This window comes from Nicotiana tomentosiformis, chromosome 5 (assembly GCF_000390325.3).
Source record: "Nicotiana tomentosiformis chromosome 5, ASM39032v3, whole genome shotgun sequence".
NCBI lineage: Eukaryota > Viridiplantae > Streptophyta > Magnoliopsida > Solanales > Solanaceae > Nicotiana > Nicotiana tomentosiformis.
In genome coordinates this window covers 133,908,061-133,928,203 of record NC_090816.1, presented here as the reverse complement: position 1 = coordinate 133,928,203, position 20,143 = coordinate 133,908,061, and the positions used below count along the sequence as shown (strand labels likewise).

The following is a 20,143-nucleotide window of genomic DNA, read 5'->3' as shown; positions in this document are numbered from 1 at the left end:
AATATGTATTGACTTCCCTTAATTTTCTGGTATGTTTACTTTTATATATTTTGACACTCATTAACGAAAATTCTGGCTCCGCCACTAAGTTTATGACTATGAATTTATCAATGACTATAGTAAGATGATTAAAATTTCCTTATTCTTAAATGAAGATTTTAGTTTGAATTGTTGGAATAAAAAAATTCCTAACAAATATATAGTACTGCTTCCACCTATAATAAACCTTACGTAAGGCGAATACAAATTAGTAATATCAGTTGATCTTTAATATCACATAGAAAAAGGAAAGAAAAAAAAAAAGCAGTGGCTCAACTACAATTTAGTAGCAAGCAGTAGGTAACTATGATCATTATAAAACAGCTTACAAACAACTCAAAGTATTATCTTCAAAACCGCGTTTGGCTTTTGCTTTTCTTTTCCCCTTATTTCCTCTTTGTCTTTCCTTTTGTTCTTTTTTCATCCTTACAAAAACCATATAAATAGCCAAACATCCACTCCACTCTAACTCCCAATACCAACCACCCCCTTCTTCACCCCTACCCAAATTCTTGAATTTTCTTCATGGAAATTTACAAAGCTTTCTTGCTTCTATTTCTTAGTTTTCTTCATATAACAATAGCTAAAAACTCCCATGAAAATAAACCATTTTCACTTTCTTTTCCTCTTACTACAACCCCTTTATTATCTCAAAACTCTTCTACTAAATCCATTTTTCAATCTTCTAAAGCCATGACTAGAATTCCATCTTTAAGTTATAAATCAAATTTCAAATATTCAATGGCTTTAATTGTTACACTTCCTATAGGGACACCTCCACAAAATCAAGAAATGGTTTTAGATACTGGAAGTCAACTTTCTTGGATTCAATGTGATAAAAAAACTCCTAAAAAACCACCTCCTACTACTTCATTTGATCCTTCTTTATCCTCTTCTTTTTCTGCTCTTCCTTGTAATCATCCACTTTGTAAGCCGCGAATTCCCGATTTTACCCTCCCAACATCGTGTGACCAAAACCGTTTGTGCCACTATTCTTACTTCTATGCTGATGGTACTTTAGCTGAGGGTAATTTGGTACGAGAAAAATTTACCTTCTCCAATTCCCAAATTACCCCTCCTTTAATTCTTGGTTGTGCGACGGAGTCTAGTGATGACAAGGGTATTTTGGGAATGAATCTTGGACGGTTCTCTTTTGCTTCCCAAGCTAAGGTACAAAAATTCTCTTATTGTGTGCCTAGTAGACAAGGGAACTTATTACCTAGTGGAACGTTTTACCTAGGTCAAAATCCCAATTCACATATGTTTCAATACATAAATCTTTTGACTTTTCCTCAAAGTCAACGCATGCCAAATTTGGACCCCCTAGCTTACACTATTGGTATGGTAGGGATAAATATTGGCGGGAAAAGATTAAACATCTCCGAGAGGGTTTTCCGGCCTAACGCTGGTGGTTCCGGCCAGACGATGATTGATTCCGGCACCCAGTACACTTTCCTAGTGGAAGAAGCTTATAATAAAGTCCGAGAAGAAATTATTAAGTTAGTAGGTTCGAAATTGAAGAAGGGGTACGTTTATGGTGGTTCGCTTGATATGTGCTTCGATACTATAAATTTTGTACAAGTCGAACAATTAATAGGCGATATGACGTTAGAATTTGAAAATCGAGTTGAGATTATGATTAATAAAGAGAAAATGTTGGATGACGTAGGTGGAGGAGTTCATTGTATAGGGATTGGACGATCGGATTCACTTGGAATAGCAAGTAATATTATTGGAAATTTTCATCAACAAAATTTATGGGTAGAATTTGATTTGAGTAATAGAAGAGTGGGTTTTGGAAAAGCAGAGTGTAAGTAGGGTATTAGAGTAGTGTAGTGGGTGTTTCGAGTACATATTTTTATGAAACTTTTTAAAAAGGTGTATATGTCAATCCGGAGTAGTTGTTGGGGGCTTGTGTTTTGTACATGTAAAATATTTTCTTGGTCAAATAGATAATTTCATAAAATATGGATGTACACTATGTATAAATTATTTTCTATTTTAATCTTCTTCCACATTATTGAATATTATTGGTAGGATCGAACTCTTGTTTTTTGATATCAGCTTGAACGCATCTAAGATTATGTGTTCAACCGGTCAAAATCTATAACCTCTAGTTAGTCTAAGCTAGTGTTTGGGTATATATTTAATTCAAACTTGGAAAAAAAAAATTTGAAGTTGTGTTGAAAAATAATTTTTAAAAGTTAAAATTATGTTTTGACCTGCACTTTATTTGAAGAAGAGTTGAAGTTTTGTGAGTGGAAAAAAAAATTCTCCCAAAAATTACCATAAATCAGTTTTCGGAAACTTGAAAATTTTTGTATATATATTTTTTAAAATATTATCATATTTTATAAACAAACAATATTTTTATTTTTTTTTGAAAAAATAAAACCAAAATCTATAGTCAAATGAGAGCCAAATATCAAATAATTTTGCTTACTAAAATTAAGAATAAAAGAATTTTATTCATTTTACCACAACTCTAGATTGCATTACTAGTCAATTTGATGACTGTGACAAGACGAGATCATTAAAATTCGTTAGTTAAAATCTTAGAAACTATATATACTCTCCTTATTCGTACCAATGCTATAGATATGGATGACTACACATGAACCTAATTAAAAGGACAAGAAAAAATAAACACACAGAGGAAAAAAAATTGTACCTGTGTCCTTGTCCATTAATTAGTTTGCCGTGGCCAGTCACGTAAAGATTTAATCGTTGGACAGACTTTAGTGGATAGTCGTACTAACCACCACTCCTCCATAATTTTTACTGTAGTTTGAGGCTAGTAAAAGAAATTAAGCTAGCAGTTGTACATAAATTTGTATAAAATTTGAAGATTTTTTTTTTAAAGATGATATGAAAAATAATTTTTGAAAGTTAAAATTATGTTTTGATATATATTTTATTTTAAAAGAAGTTGAGTTTTTTGAGTAAAAACTTGAAAAATTAACCTGAACCACTTTTTGAAACTTGAAAAATCCATCTTTAAAAACTGCCCAAAAACTGATCACTTTTCATAACCATACAATGTTTTCGAAATTTTTTAAAAAGGTTAAAAAAAAAAAAATTGTGGCCAAACGGGAGCTTACCATTGTAGAAATTTATGTTGGTCAAATAATAGCGGCGAACACAAATTTTTTAAAAACTGAAATAAGTAAATATGTGAAAAAGTTAAAAATATTTAATATCTAATATATATATGTCCACCTGTCATCGCCGACATACCCATAAATAAAGATCATTAGAAAAGCGTAAGCCGTTATTAAAACATCATAAAGTTGATAATTCTCACCAACAATCTGATCGTCGGGTCAAGCTAATTCCATATAAATCATTTATATATATAAATATAATTTTTTTTGGGCTAAAAGTAAAATTGAGGTGTTTAACCAAACTTTTAGAAGGAAAAACGTGTTTTTGAGGTGAAGCAGAAGTAATTTTTGAGGAGCAGAAAAATAGAGCTTCTCTCTAAAAGCACTTTTCTGAAAAGCACTTTTGAGAAAAATACACTTAAACAGTTTTTAAAAATTTGGCCAAACACTAATTATTGTTCAAAAATACTTTTAAATTAATTAGTCAAATACACACCAATTCTTACCAAAAGTACTTTTATAAAAAATAATTTTCAAAATAAGCCGATTTTAAAAGGTTAGGTCAAATATGTTATTAATTTCCAATAGACACAGTTCGTATGAACCCCTTCCCCTTCTAACTCTGCCGATAGACTCAAGCAAAAAACAATGATTACATGCAAAATAATGGTAGGGTCTACCATATCGGCAATTTGCATGCAACTAATTAGAATTAGAAGACAAGCACTTTGGAGTCTTTTGCCGGCCTTTGTTAAAAGTGTATTCCTAACACTTGCATGATTAAGACGATTTCAGATGTTAATTGAAGTCATTTAAATTAATCCCCCTTTCCATTCTTTTTTCTTTTGCACAAGTCTATTTGTACTTGCGTCATTATGTCTCGAATAGTTTACTAGCGTCTAATTGCATTTAACCACGTTTAGAGAATGACCCCCTTTTCGGTTTAATTTTTACACTATACATAAAATTATTTATAATTATTAGTTTTAATTTTTTTTCCCTTAAATTATGTGCCCAATTACCTACAAACTAGAGATGTAGTTACGGATGGAATAATATTTTTATCAAAAAGAAAAATTAATAGAAAAGGGGAAACCATTTACCTTGGGTGGAAGGCAGTAGATATTTGGCTTTTTATATAATATCGTGAATCCAACTTGCTCTTGTCTTGTCAAACAATTATTACTATTTTGGTCGGTACCTTGACTTCTCTTTATTCTTGCCAACAAAATAAATTTTTAGGTAATCAGTAAATTGTAGACTTAGAAGAAACTTCTTAGCTGTAAAAACATATGCGTCTAAGAAAAAAAAAGATATTACTGTCATATGTACTTGAGAGAAACTTCTTAGCTGTAAAAACACACACTTGCAAGTAAGAATTTTTTTTTTTTTTTTTTTGAGTTTTCACTTGGTGTCTTGTATCCGTGTTAGAAATCTAATTAATCTGGATTCGTGTTGCGTAAGGCTTATTAAAAAGGGAAGCGTTTTCTATGAGTATTTTTTTCGTACTCTCGAATGCGAAACTTTTGATTATAGATAGAGGAATCATATTCATCTCACCATAGTGTTTATAATAATAATAAAAAAAAAGGATATAATTACTATCACATCATTAAATATCTTTGTTCTCGATTCTTTAGCAACATGACTTCTCAACTAGAAGAGGACCTTATTCTTTTCTTTTTGTTATAATTGACCAAACATTTGAAAAAGAAATTCTTTCCTTCTTTGAGGTCTAAAATTATTTTGTTCTTTTTTTACTATTACTGATCCTTTGATCTTTAATAAAGGAGTGTATTTTACTATGGAAAATAGGAGAATTGAAAGTGACAAATTTTAGACGTTCGATAAGGTTTCACAGGGTGTCTTTAATTTTATCTTTTTCCCGTGCCAAGAAAAGTAAAATCTCAATAATTTTACTAAAAGTTAAGTCTTGAAATTTAAATTACTTGTATGTATTAACTTACATGTGAACAAGGATATGAAATATTTTAAAAATAATTTACCGTTTCTAATCGATTTTCATGGTGCTTGTTGATTATAATTTTCATGTCATTAACTACAATCGACATTCTTTTTATGTAAACTAAAAATGAATGACAGGAGTAATAATTCACACTAGATTATAATATTTTATGTATTTTGTATCTTTTATGTTTTTTTTTTGGGTACTTTTTATATGTTTATAATAGTTGACTAATAACCAACATTTTGCTAGTTTATTTATTTTACAAAGGTACTCAAAAAAGAATAGCTGGCTCCTATTACCATATAATTAAATTAGAATATCTTTTCTCCCCTCGGTCGAAATTTAGACAATCTTTTGTTACTCTATTTTGAAAATGTCAAAAGAAATTAATAAAGCATCACGAGACTTAAATTTAGAAGAGCAAGACATTAGCTGGTACCAAACCTAAACGATAAATGCAAACCAAGTACAACTAAAAGGAGCTAGTGTAAATATAGAATAGCAAACGGCAGATAAAGAAAAATGAAATGAAATTTAAGAGGAAACAGCTGGCTATAGCTATAAAGATAAAAGAAATAGGGTTTAGGTTCAAAGTTGTCCAATGACTTTGGTTTAGTAGTAAGAACTTATATCATGAGACATGAAGTATGCGTTAAATACCTGACGCACATCATAAGTTTGAACTCTGTTCAACAATCTAATTTTAAGTCGAGAAAGATGGACGGGTAAATTTATTATCCATTAAATTACCAACTGTATAACACTGACTTTTCGAGGGTTTTTAATTATAAAAAAAGAAGAAGAAAAAAGGTGATTGAGAGATCGTTTTCAAAGTTTTGATTTTAATAATAATAATAATAATTGCCAACTGTAGTTTACACGCACGCTTGGAGAATCTTACTTTAAGTAATTAAATGAAAAAGGAGACTGCAGAGAAATAGTAGATAAGCAAGTATATAATAAATAATAGAAAAAATATTTTTGTCTGCTATGAACAAACGCCCACGAATTTTGACTCGATATCTTCAACAAATTTGGTCCCCCCACCCCTACCCAACCACTCCATAATTCTTTAAATCTTTTTTTTTTCTTTCTCTTTTTGTTCAAAAAATATGTAAGTAAATCACATATATGTGGAGTCAAAATTTAAATTTGATATATATATATATATATATATATATATATATATATATATATATATATATATGAACATATAATGATGCAAAAAAAAAATTTATTTTAATTGTTGATTCTGATCCGAAATTAATATACGCCTAAGTCGGAATAGTCGCCAGTTTGATTCGTTTGGATCTTAATTTTTATGATCATCTTTATTGATATTGACGAAAAATGAATAATTTGAATAAGGAGCAACCACTAGTAGGTTACACTGTGTTCGTCATAAAGTTAAACTATGTAAATAGAGTAAATATAATTTTTTTATTTATTTGTAAGCTGTTAAATTCTCATGACATGTAGAAAAATCAAGTATAGTAGTAAAGAGGGTACAAAATTGCGTTAGGTCATAGGTTCAAATTTCAAACTATGACATCGTAAAAATTATTTTGAATTCCCTTATATAAATTCTTGATTCCGCCTATATTGATGTGACCCGTCACCACGTCCAATTCAGGAGTGAAATCAAGGCATTTTACAATTTTGCGCGTTGAAAATAAAATCTAACTCTAACTTACTAGTAATAGTAGTAACTTACATTATTTTCTAAGTTATTAATCTAGGCTTTTATCACTTTTAGCTCGCGTCAGAAACTATTTATATTCGGTAGTCGAAAAAGTATATACAATTTGTATAATTTTTGTATATAACATACATAATATATATACATATATATATACAGAAAAATATATAAAATTATATATTTTTTTGCTATTATTTTGAGAGCGACTATAAAATATTATTTTTCTATTAATTAATTAATTAATCTACTTGTCAATTGTAATTGGTTATTTAAATAACCTGAGGCTGAGTGTAACATATTTCAGTGAATGCAAAAATCCCAAAATCTGGTAGAATTAATAAAATCTTTTGATATGGTGTATAAGATAATGGGAATATTGGGGCTTTTTATGTGTTTTATATGCTGAATTCAAACTAAAATTTTCTGAGCTCCAAATTTTTCAAAATCGACGGCAATTTTTGTTGTTACATTGTGCTGTTCCCCATTTCCCTTTATTGGGACAATCCCTATGCACTACTTTCTGATATCTGAATTTTATTTAAATTTCTATGAGAATACAATATAGTGGATTCTTTGGCTTATTATTAGTCTATGGGACCAGTTTAACTAGACCTTGGCAGTTGCTATCCATTTTAGACTTGAAAATAGTGACATTGTACTTTGTGTTTTCTTTTCTTTTTTTTTTAATATTCATCTGACCAACTTGATCATACCTCGATTAATTTCACACAATACATGTCGATCAATATTTGGACAAATAAAAAAAATCACTTACTCTTTCTGTTTCAATTTATGTGAATCTATTTTACTGGATATAAAGTTTAAGAAAAAAAAAGACTTTTAAATTTATGGTGTAAAATAAGATAAATATATTTTATGTGGCTATAAATCATCTAAATTGTAAAAATGAGAATTATCAATTGGACATTTTTTAAATTGCATAAGGAGACAAGGAACGGCCGGACCGGGGAAGGTGGACAATGAGAGTTGAACCGAGACCTATTGTATAAGAAACTCCCGCCACTACACTAGTATATGTGTAAGGACTTAATAAAATCACTTATTAATGGATCATGAATCAGCCCATTAGTAAAATAGGTGCTTACACTTATTTTTTGTGCCAAAGAAATAGGGAAAATACAAGCTATATCCATTTATAAGTAAATTATTACAAAAATTAGTCAATTCATAAAATATTACTAATATTAGCCAATTAGCTATTTGTAGCCAAAAATGTCAAATTTTTGCTTTCTTTTGAGTGAGTATTATTAGAATAAATTGGGTACATCTTAAGGAGCCCCAATCTCAGTTTTGGGGTGATTTGATTGAGTTTTGAGGCAATTTGAATTGAAAATTCGAAGTAGAAGATGAACATGAAAAAACTGATATGTGTACCACACTGTGTATCACAATTCACATATGCATCAAATGTGTATTACATGTATATCCATGTATACCGGCGTGTGAGATACATGCATGATACAGGTGTCGCAGAAAAAAAAAATTAAACTCGATTTTAACTACGAATTTTGATACCAAATCACATCCAGTTTTCCTTATATTTTGTATATTGACTCATCTATACGTTTTCAATGAATCTCAACCATACCCGTTGAAAAAAGTCCTATATATATATATATATATATATATATATATATATTTGTATTTTATCACTTTATTTACTACCTCATCCATGAATTTTCTTTCCGTCTTGCATCTAATGTTACTAATCATGCTTGAAAATATGGAAGAAGATTTGTGTATGATTCTTGGAGAGAAAGAACCTTATTTCTTTGGGTTTTCAATTTTTATGTGTTTGGCTAGTTTTGGTAAGTTTATGATTAATGGCTAGAGGTTGGTAAGTTCGAGAATTTTTTGGGACATTTCTTGTAAGATTCCCAAAGAAATATTATACTACTTAATATGAATTAGCACAAATTTGGGTGCTTATATAAGCACTTTAGTTGTATTAATATTACATGATGTAATACGTCTACCTGAGACAAAGAAAGAACTGCAAAATGTTAATACTAGTAGTATTAAGCATCCTACACCCATGCTTTGCCAGTTGGTTTACTACTTAAAACTTTATAATGCACATAGAAACACTTTGAGCCGAGGGTCTATAGGAAACAATCTCTCTATCTCTATAAGGTAGGGGTACGGTCTACGTACGCACTACCCTCCCCAAACCCAATGTATGGGAATACACTGGATTTGTTGTTGTTTTGTATCATTGACATAAGAACTTGAAAGATAAGTGCACATTAGCAATTGAAGAAAGTAAACTGGAAGTTGTAATGATTCAGATTAGTCATTTAGTATCCTCAACAGAGCTATAGTTTGTAAAATTCTTATAGACTGGCCTCACTGGTAGAAAGGAAAATCCCATTTTCAGGACCAACAACTCCAGCAACATCATCTATGTCAAAGATAAAGTTCTTTCTTTTCTGTTTTCTCACCTATCAGTTTATTTTGTGCTATCAAAGTGAACAATCACCGCCAATTTTTGCCGGTTGGACTATGTTTTCTTAGGAGAAACTGATTAAAACACCTTGGCTCTCAAGGCTAGAGTGTAAACGACACGATGTTGAGAGATTGTTGCTGGGATTTCGTGGTTTTGAATCCTCACAATATGGTGCACCGGTTCAGGCCAACAGATGTGAAAAGCTTTCTCAATTGGGACAAAATACCTGAGCGAGGTGGAGGCGCTGTTGTCTGATGAGTTCTCTCTTCATGGCTGTCTAAATTGTCAAGATCGTCTTTCTCAAAATTTTCACCTATAGCATCATCCCCTCTGTCATTAGTCCCGACTTCTGCAATCTCACCAGGTCTTTTGTCAAACAGTCCCTTAAATTGCTCACGAACCCTCCTCTCGACTTCCTGCTTGTCCAAATGATTGGGAATTACAGTCAAAAAACATAAAATGGATAAAAGGTTTATGTACAGTACACCTACTAACCTGTTCCTCCTTTTTCAGTTTCAAAAGTGCTGCCTTAGCACTCGCCTCGGATGACTTGTCGATGCTCATCATCTACAAGCATTGCATGTGTAACTTAGAATGTCTCAGCATCCAATTAAGCATAATATTTAACTCTATCTTAAATTGAGCCAGGAGCGCTTAACTACTCTAAATGTGGCACTGATCCCCTTTTGTCTTTGATCTATTCAGCACCTAAACTTCGAAAAATGACCTCATTAAAAGTTCTTACAATAACATTCAAAAGTGAGAGATGTCACTCGGTATTTGCTAGTCATTTCGGCCGACCTTGATGACAAATACCTAGGGGATGATGTTCATGTTACTCGGTATTTGTTAGTCATTGCACATTGATGATAGAGACTTGAGGGGAGTGACGTTCCGTGTTACTTATTCCAAAACCTCGGAAAAGACTTCTGAAATCTGTATTTTAAGACTATCTAATTAACATTTTTGCCATTGTTTACGGCATTTCTCACAAATGACAGTGGAAGCCTGGACGGACCTAGACCATCTGAAAGGTTAAGAACTATAATACGGTCAACAGGGTAAGTTTTCTGTTCGTAAAATTCCAAATGCCCCAGTACCTTTTACCTAATAGCCTAAATACAAGAAGAAGAAACCACCTTATTAAAATCAGCTCTTGCTTCTTCGAAATCTCCAGAAGCCATGTAGGCCATTCCACGCCGATAGAAAGCTTTCACGTGAACAGGATTTGCGTCTAACACCTACACAATACCATCAGAAACAAGTCTAGCTAGATTCGAAAAAGAGAGGCCTGCATATATGCCAGCTAGCACAAAGTTCGAGAGTCACCTTATTGCACGCCTCAATTGACTTCTTATGCTCTCCCAGTTTCAGAAAGCAGGCAGCAACATTAAGATGCAACAAATTCTTTGTACATTCACAAGGGAAAAAAAGCCTTTAAGAAGTCGAAAATTGACAGAAAGGAAATAATCAATCATTTTGATTGTAATGAAAGTAAAATTTTCCTTTTTTTTTCAAAAAAGTAATAATATACCGTCAAACCTCTCTATAACAACTTCGTTTGTTCCGATAGTTTTTGGTTGCTATAGTGAAGTGCTGTTATAGAGGACATATATTGTAACATAATATAAACATCAATTCCGAGAAAAACTTGGCTTTTATAGTAAATGATTGTTATATAGGGATGCTGTTATAGAGAAGTCTGACCGTAAAATCCTTTTTCTAATAAGTTAAAATAATAACAATATAATCTGTTCTGTGAACAAAATTACCCTAGTGTTCGAAAATTCCTTTCCCTCCTCGTCATCTTGAGGATGAACATGATTAAACTCGCGAAGCACCTGTAAGAAAAATACAAGTTCAAAATTCATCCCTTAAGTTTAGAATTCCTCATTGATCCAAATAGAAATGCCGCATAAAATGGAATATCTAACTTTATGGGACCCTTGTTTCTCATAAATGTGAAGTAGTTTGAGGAATCAATAGCTAGCAACGTCTTTAATTTCAAATAGATATTTATAAGAAGGCAAACTCCAAGGTTCTTGATTGCTTTAAAATATAGATCAAAACACAATGGAATGGAGGAGGAATCAATCAGAAGTCTTAAACAGGCAGTCCTTAAGAAACAAAATTCTGGCGATTATGCTTAACACACAACAACCACCCAGTATAATCCCACAAGTTGGGTCTGGAAAACTCTGGCGATTATGATTAATAAAAAACCAAATAACTCAAAAACTTATTTAGTAGCAACAAACAGTTCATTAGAGCTCTTTTGCTTGAACAAGGTATATGTGGCAAATTAGATCACGATGCTAACAGTACAAAAAACCAACATTAAGTCACATTATTAAGCCCCCCTAGAAGTGACAATAGAATGTAATAGAGCTCCAATTTCAACTAGTGAAAAAGAACAATCAATTTGAACACTGATCCCAACTGAAGTTAATCCGAGAGTTGGAGGGAAAAACCACCAAAACAACTTCTGATCAAGAAGAAAACCAAAAAACAAAAAAAGGAAGAAAGAAAGGAAAAAGAACAAGAAAAGAGAAGAGAGCACTTGCCTTCTCATACTTTGCTTTCGCTAGTTCAAATTTCTCTTCCTTGAAAAGCCTGTTACCCTGAAAAGGAACATGTTGCAGCAAAGGACTTCCCTTAAAATGAATACTAGCTCTGTTGTAACCAATTTTTATCCAGGTATGACAGCGTTTCCAACTACAAAAGCAAACTTTCTTAAAGGATCAAATATATCCAGATTACAGGTTAACAGTTGAGGCCCTAAACCTAGTCCAAGCATCCAGATTAATATTAGGACAAAGTGCCCGTTTAATGCATATACCAACCATACTCAAAGCTATAGACATGTATCTACCGTGGAAACTCAATAATCATTTAAAAAGCAGCAGAATATCTGTATTAATCAACGTTTCTGCAAACATACACTTGATACATACCGTGCCTTTGATCTTCTCTACGTCTTCTATAATTTCTCTGAAACTGAAACCAGTCCAGTCCTGCAATTTGGCACGGAGAGCACAAGCATTCAGTCCTATGAATCAGCAGTGCGTGCAGATTCTTTCCCCTTCTCTCACCTTACCATTTTACTATCTTATACATAGCCTCTATTGGTACTTTTACCTTCGGTGTGTTAAAGTCAAGAAGCTCAATTTCCCACTGTACGTAAGCACCTTCAGGAACATTAGCTGGCCTGAGCACATGAAAAATGAATTATAAAATGCTATGATTAGCGGGGAATTCTCATCAGAAAAGACGTGTTCGTGATGATCAGAATTCAAATCGAGAGCACCAAGAAAAGGCAAAAGTACAAGCCCAAGTTTTCTACCTCCTAACCTTTCAAATTTGTCATAAGCATAATCAGGCGGGCATGTTACGAGAGCTATCTCTCCAGGCAACATCAAACGAACACACATTTCAAACCCTTGAGGTACCTAGATGTTGAAAATAAAGAACTTAGTCATACAAACTGGAAGAATTAAAATCAAAAGAATGTTTAACTCCTAGATACAGTATCCTTGTAAGCAAGCTATACTGACAATGGTGAAATAAAAAGACAAACAAAAACAAGGAATAGATCATGTTATGAGGTCAAATGACTTACAAGCCCTTCTCCAGAGCTGAACTCTAAAGGCTGACCATTGTTATCGAATTTTGTATCGTAGAACACCGTCTTTTCTTCATTAAGAAGCAAGCCTTTGTAGTGTACACGCAGTAGACTGTCTTGCAGAGGGCAATCCATAGGAAATTCACCTAATTATTTCATAAAAGTGCGAATGCTTTTTTCAGTTAATATTAACCCTACCGTATAAACGCAACAGGTGTACATGGCATTGGAATCAAAAGGACATCTAACACCTCCATCAACAGGAACATCTTAAATACAAGAGTGAAGACAATAACTGTCGACTCCATACAGAAACCAAGCAAAACTATTATCATATTTTACCATGAATACAGTTAATATCCTATAACAAAGTCCCATAAAAGAACGACCTTGGTGCCTAAATAAGAACGTTTACACCTAGATTAGTCATAGACCTTTTGTCTGTCAGTAAGTGTTGACCACTAATTAAGGAGTCGTAGGATAGATTAGCGGCAGCCAGACACTATAGTAGATAAGTTATAAGTATCATGCAATATAATCTAAAATAAGATGGACCAGAAGGAGTGGGAAAACTCTTGCTGGGTTTTGTAAATCAACATCCAAGTGTTTTCACCTCACTGGACATCTATTCCTCCCAATCATTAAGATAATTGTCGTCTTGAAAGAATTGGCAAATTTGAGGTTACGTCAGATTCAATTGCATTTACCCAAAAGGGAAATAATTAAGCAAATGATGTAAGTAAATAAATGAGCTATAGTTTCTCAAAATAGTCAATCATAAATACTGCAGTTTAACAGTTGAGAAAGATAACCAATTCATGAAAAGGACATAAATTTAGGGAAGTAAATGCCGTGTGAAACAAGGGAATAAGATGAATCACCATGTGGATAACAAATAGACTGTACTGTAGGTCTCAGATAAGCTGTTTGATTCTGATATAAATACTATTAAAACCCAAAAATAGAATAGCTCAATTGTCTTATGTCACTCGGATATATTATACAGTACTTGACAGATCACAGTGATGAGGGGTGCTGAAGAGGTAACAATATATAAGCTCAAAGTCGTGTGTGGAACTTAAGTCTCAACGGTACCTCTTCCATCACGAATTCGGCGTTTTATGAGGCGTCCATCGCCAAGCACATCTCGCACCTGCGTCAACAATACCCGCATTTAGATTTTCAAAGCAGAAAAGCAGTAAAAGATAAATCGAGCAGACTTCTTCCTTGCCCATAAAATGTAAATCGCACTGAAGTTAAAAGTCTGCGCCACTTTTCCAAATTAAAAAGCAAATGCATAAAACACAATCAACCAAACAAATCATACCTCAATCCTAATCAGTTCGACTCAGCCATACAAATCTCATATTCATTCTCGCTTTATTCAGACCTGTTTCGTTCCAACACTAAGTAATTTGTTTCTTACAGGAATTAGGAGTTCATTAATACTATATGTTCCCTAGATCTCTCACTTATCCTTAGACATATTCCAACTAGATTGAAAAAGATGCCTGATTAACGCCAGATCTAATCTAAGTGTAATAATAACAACTAAGTCTTAATTCCATCTAGTTGATATCACATATATGGATCCTTTGCTTCCATTGTATTTTTTCTCTGGTTAACTTTACCCATCATTCCACAAATGAGTCACTACCCCCAAGAAGCCCAAAAATCTGAAACAAATATGAGAAACCAAAATTACACTAATTTGTGCTCCATGGAACCTACACACCACACCAGTGCTCTGAAGAAACAAGTTCCTTTCTTTGGCCTCAAGCATATTAGTCAACAATGGAGACACATAGACGTTTATGTTTACACTTGTGGTTATCTTTGCACCCATCCTTATGAAAGTGGAATTCAAGCATGAGATTATAAAAAAATGGTAAAGTAGTTACAATTATAATGAAATACTTCCTACCAATAGAGAAATTATATCAAGCACAAGACAAAAGATCATGATTACATTCAGAGGAATACACCAAATTATAGTGGTGAGGCTGAACAAACACCAAATTGAAAGACTGAACTCATTAAACATGTAACCGCGAGTTACTGAGTGAAATGGGAATATCATTGAAGACCTATGTTACACTGACTTGAGTATTGGTATGTATCAGGGTATAGGTTACAGGTGTGTATACAACACCTACATGTCCAAATATTAGGAAGTCTTAGTGTAGCTTTAAGGATCTGTCAAGTACCCATACTCATGTGATATCTGCTCAAAACGGGTAGGTATTTCATTTATAATATAGTGAATGAAAGTTGAAGATGAAGAACACAAAAAATATAGATAAAAGAATATGTTCTGCGATAGAAAGAAGCACCTCTGGAATAATCAAGATATACAGCGTCTACCTGAACAAAATGGACAAGTTCAACCTCGAAATGGACTTCGTCAACACCTTCTACCACAGGCATCAGAGGTGATTCTGTATAATATTGACTTTTAACATAAATCACTGCTTTCTCTCCACGTGACATGGTCCCCGTTCCCAGTTCGAGACCTTTGGGTACCTAAAGTTGGTGAAAAAAGAACCCAAGATTAGATAATAGATACACATTGGCAGTCAATATAAAAGGAGAATTCAAACCCTGGACAGCAAGATTAAGGAGTTTGGCATCTGAACTCAATTTAAAATGAAACAACAATACTAGTAGTAGATAGTAGCTTTTTCTTTAAATAGGGGAAAAAGCGAATAGACAAGGGATAAGCTAGTGTATTAAATACTGGAGCAAGAATCAGCTATCAAGAAGGTATAGCAAAAGTTCACAAGGTATTAGCGAACCTCAGATTTACCAAATGTGAAGAAATATGGTTCACCCTGAGTCCGCGATAGAATCACTTTCCCATCCCCCGACTTTGCGGAAATCCTAGAATAAATAATAATTCAGATTATACACATCTGAGTGACATTTAAGGACGGCTCAGATGTTCACAACTATCAGTGCAACATCCTTAGGAATTAGCTGCCTCAGGAGAAATAAGGGTTTCTACCAAGCTTTTACTTCGTAAGGTTCCCGAGGTGTTTCCCAGCTTTGTCCTTCTTCTATAACCTGTTTAGTAATGAAAAGAAATAGTTAGAAACAATCATTTTACTTATTCCATCTAATACACTTAAGTTCAATATGCTATTACACTGATAACCAGCTTCGAATAAAAACACCAGATTGTGACAGAGACTCAGACAAACACACATACGCACACTTGCACATATTTTACCCATGTGCTCAAATAAGTTGCTGTGGTGCAGGGTGGATAAAGTAAAAATATTCTTAATACCTTCTTTAGGACTCCCAGATCAGCAGTTATCACCTGAGAATTTAAAAAAGCAACTGTTAGAGATACATCTTACCATCAATGAAACCACCAAAATTTCTTAAAAAGAGGATTAAAAAGGTAATAATTCAAAGGTCCGAGAGAAAAGTTTTCGACAACTTTGGGAAATCTGGTACTGATCTGAAAAGGAAAGAAAATAACAACAAATGCATATATAAGAAACAAGATAAAAGGAAAGAACTCAAAATGATAGAAACTTCCTTAAGTTGGTAGCTGGCAGTTTTTTCTATGCTCCTTCAATCCTAGTCATTCTCCAAATTGAAGAAATATCAACAAATCTAAATAGTCAGCTATAGGTGTCCATGCTGGCCATGCTTTGTATGTAAAGTGTACAACCCTAGTATTCATATTTTTTTAATGCGTCCACCTTCTCTTCGTTCCTACATGTTTCTAATAAAAATAGAACTACCATCCTTGTGATACTTAAAGATATAGAATAACAAACTAAGGGGCAAAATAAATGATATCAAGAGTTGCCATAGTCGGGAATAAACAGCAGTGCATACAGCTCCAACAAGGCTATGAAGGCACCAACTCATATGAGCAATTACAAAAAGTAAAAGGGACTAGAGGGAACAGATTGCTCTTTCATTGTCATTAACATTATATAGGATTTACAAACATTCTTGCCTTGACTTTGGAGAATTCAGTCAGCTCAATCTCAAAATGAAGCTCAGAATCCTTGGGAAAGTTATCTGGAACTGCAACTGGACAATCCTCCTCTCCATAGTGCATTTCAGGTTTCATTTTGAACTGCGATAACACGAGCCACACTTAAAGTGAGCTAGGAATATGATTATTCATATCATCCATGCAAAGGTGTAAGAACAAAGGGAAAATGACTTCACAAGCTCATATTAAGGGGCATATATAAAGCAGGTGGAGTTGGCAACTACATTTAACTTATCAGAATGATCGGAAATTATTTTATCATTTTTATCCCCTTTAACGGTATTGGGTATCCAAAATATTACTTGAATAAAAAAAATGTATGCAAAATATTGGAGATGTATCATATTCTGAAGAGGTTACTAAACAAGTAGATTTAACCGCTGCTATAGTGCTGTCAACAGAAAATTAAGGTTTGACTGATTCACTACATCTTGTTGGAGGAGATTAATTTACCATTGAAGTGTTTTGCACTTATACTTCTATCCAGGGACAACAACAACCCAGTATAATCCCACTAGTGGGGTCTGAGGAGGGTAGTGTGTACGCAGACCTTACCTCTACTCTGGGATAGAGAGGCTGTTTCCGATAGACCCTCAGCTCCCTCCCTCCAAGAATTCCCCACCTTGCTTTTGGGGTGACTCGAACTCACAATCTCTTGGTTGGAAGTGGAGGGTGCTCACCACTAGAGCAACCCACTCAGTGATACTTCTGTCCGGGTAGTATCACTAAATATTCGTTCGGGTTTTTTTTTTTTTTTTTTTTTTTGGTGGGGTTCAAGATTACTTAACTGAAAAAAGTAGAATGTTATGATTTGTTTACTTTTAACAGACTTTAAATGGACAGATTTGCATTGTGATAACTAAATTTGAGGTTCAAAATGATCTACCATTGCAACTTCGCCCTTCAACATTGTCGGAATCCCCTCTAGCAATCCCAAAATCAACTTGCTCTTTCCCAAAACATGCCTTATTGGGGTACCCTTTCCTGTGTAACAAAAATGTAAAAGAGAAAAGATCGCAGTGCAATGAAGCAATATGAGTTGGCATATTGCAAATTAGAGAGCAGAGGTAAGAGTGAGTGAAGCAAAAAGTAAGTGTAATCATTCAAAGAAACAAAGTTAAAACAATTTTATGGCATGAAGTGATGGCAAACAAGCTGTAAAGTCCTATTGCATCCATGGGAATAAAACGGAGTTAACTTATATGACAAAATCAAAATGTAGAGGTGGGGTATATTTAATTTGTAAATCCTGTCATCATATAGTTATTTGTAAACTAAAGTATAACTTGGTATTCCTTATTCCAAAGCAAGAACAGTGAATTAAGCAACACGTCACATCCATAATCCTTCTGCATAAGTTGTTTGACAGTAAACCTATAGCTTCTCAAAGGTTCCATTATATCAACCCTACCTCCAAATTCTGACCGTGTTGATTCAACTGTAACTCCATCCAGTGTTCTAACTGTGCAATGATATATAACCTGTTAAAAGATTCATTGAAAAACAAAATAAGCTACCAACATTTTTCCCACCTAACACTCACAAAAACTGACCAATCCATCAATATGAATCATCATCACAAGCACATATTTCAGAAAAAGTACTACCTGTTCACCCTCAGCAGGTCTTGATTCACCACCACCAGGCCTCACCACAGCTTTCATCAAACTACCAGGAACAATCTTTTTCCTTCTGCATACAGCTCATCATTGAACAAAATGTGAATAAAACAGCAAAAAAACTTCAATAAAATGCTTTTCTTTTCATGAAAAAGGTGAACTGAGTCAGAATAAACATTTGATCCTTTGTCATCCGCAGTCTCTGGTTTCTTGGAAAAAACAAGTGATAAACAGCGAAAAACTTCATTAAAACACTTTTCTTTTCACAAATTTATGAATTAAGTGAACAGGGTCAATTCTTAAAAAAACAAAGATTACACCTTTTGATATCCTCAGTCTCTGGTTTCTTGAAAAAAAGTGATTAACAGCTAAAAAAACACTTTTTCATAAATTCATGAAAAAAGTGAACTGATAACAGAAAAAAAGATTTGACCTTTTATCATCCTCAGACTCTGGTTTCTTCTTTTCTTGTGGTGGCTTAACTTGTTGCTCATGATCATCATCATCTACTACTGCCATTTTCCCTTTAGCTACTGCAAAGAGTCATAATATATTCCAAGAACAAATTTTTATAATCAGTAACTCCAATTAAGATCAAATAATGAACAAAAACACATAACCCCACTTAATAAAAACAAACAAAAAATCAAGAATTTGAAAGATTTTACCTTAATGGATATGTAAAAATCGGAGTTAAAGATTGAAGCTTTTCCACTAGCTACTGCAAAGTGTAACAATACATAGCAAGAACAAATTATTATATTAAGTAACTCCAATAAAGATCAAATAATGAATAAAAACACATAACCTCACTAAATAAAAACACAAAAAAACCAAGAATTTGAAGGATTTTACCTAAATGGGTATGTAAAATTGGACTTAAAGGTTGAAGCTTTTTATTAAAAAATGGCTAGAAGTTAAATGGGTATTTTGGTCTGCTGATGGAGTTTTTGATGTTTGATATTCTTGTTCACCAACTACTCACTGACAAACAATAAAATTCCAACTTTTGGCTCCGACTCTGAGTAGTGACCAAATTTAGCGGAAAATTGAACAAGATTGGGCTGGACTTGGAGCCAGGGATTAGTGGGCTGCTACAGCCTGTTTGGCCCAGCTGGAAATGTTTTTTTGATAGTCTGCTTATTTGGAGAAGTGTTTTTTCATAAGTGCTTCTCGAAAAAGTACTTTTTGAGAGAAACAATTTGTATTTGACTAATCAATCTGAAAAGTATTTTTAAGCAATAATTTGTATTTAGCCAAGCTTTTCAAAAAATACTTTTTAAGTATCAAATTACGAATAAATACATGAAGAGATTTACTTAATAGTTAATATTATATGAATAAATAAATAATCTCAAATATTTATTATTAAAAATAATAATTAAGTTTTTTTATTTTATTTAAGTAAAACATGAAAATAAAATTTAAGAGTACTTTAATTCTTTCAAGATGATTTAAATATATCAAAATATTATTTAACAAATATAAAAGCATTCATCTCAAAAGTCACCATCTATTAGAAAGCTATCCTAAAAATAAAAAGAAATATTTATACATTAGGAGAGTTCAATAATATAATCTTTAATTCTAAGTATTAAGTTTAAAA

At 32.9% G+C, this 20,143-nt stretch overlaps 2 protein-coding genes across 3 annotated transcripts; one reads left to right on the top strand and one right to left on the bottom strand.

Annotated features, from left to right (window-relative positions):
- Window positions 1–382: 382 nt before the first annotated feature.
- On the top strand, window positions 383–2,064 carry LOC104084568 (aspartic proteinase PCS1). The gene has a single exon (XM_009588469.4). The coding sequence runs from the start codon at window positions 565–567 to the stop codon at window positions 1,855–1,857; it is 1,293 nt and encodes a 430-aa protein (XP_009586764.1). The 5' UTR covers window positions 383–564; the 3' UTR covers window positions 1,858–2,064.
- Window positions 2,065–9,085: 7,021 nt separating this feature from the next.
- LOC104084567 (peptidyl-prolyl cis-trans isomerase PASTICCINO1) lies at window positions 9,086–19,550 on the bottom strand. 2 transcript variants are annotated; one of them, XM_070175392.1, is made up of 22 exons: window positions 19,393–19,550; window positions 19,206–19,258; window positions 18,971–19,070; window positions 18,526–18,610; window positions 18,330–18,399; window positions 17,805–17,902; window positions 16,877–16,999; window positions 16,190–16,222; window positions 15,905–15,963; window positions 15,696–15,780; window positions 15,265–15,423; window positions 13,996–14,053; window positions 12,898–13,046; window positions 12,630–12,727; window positions 12,417–12,486; window positions 12,233–12,292; window positions 11,843–11,899; window positions 11,051–11,119; window positions 10,608–10,685; window positions 10,418–10,519; window positions 9,774–9,845; window positions 9,086–9,694 (listed from the first exon to the last, which is right to left on the bottom strand). In XM_070175392.1, exons 3-22 carry the CDS (start codon window positions 19,054–19,056, stop codon window positions 9,440–9,442), a joined length of 1,866 nt encoding a protein of 621 aa, XP_070031493.1. In that variant the 5' UTR covers window positions 19,057–19,070; window positions 19,206–19,258; window positions 19,393–19,550; the 3' UTR covers window positions 9,086–9,439. The 2 variants fall into 2 exon arrangements, with proteins under 2 accessions (XP_070031493.1, XP_070031494.1); XM_070175393.1 differs by having other exon boundaries at window positions 19,206–19,255; window positions 19,393–19,536.
- Between the last annotated feature and the right edge of the window lie 593 nt (window positions 19,551–20,143).

Excerpts from the sequence above, each read along its gene's own strand:
- LOC104084567 (XM_070175392.1), bottom strand. The coding sequence starts at position 19,056 with ATGGCAGTAGTAGATGATGATGATCATGAGCAACAAGTTAAGCCACCA. Across the intron at positions 14,054-15,264 it reads AACTTGTCCATTTTGTTCAG|GTGCGAGATGTGCTTGGCGA; the intron begins GTAGACGCTGTA and ends TTGTTGACGCAG. Across the intron at positions 9,846-10,417 it reads CAAGAGCTGATTTTAATAAG|ATGATGAGCATCGACAAGTC; the intron begins GTGGTTTCTTCT and ends CAATGCTTGTAG.
- LOC104084568 (XM_009588469.4), top strand. The coding sequence starts at position 565 with ATGGAAATTTACAAAGCTTTCTTGCTTCTATTTCTTAGTTTTCTTCAT.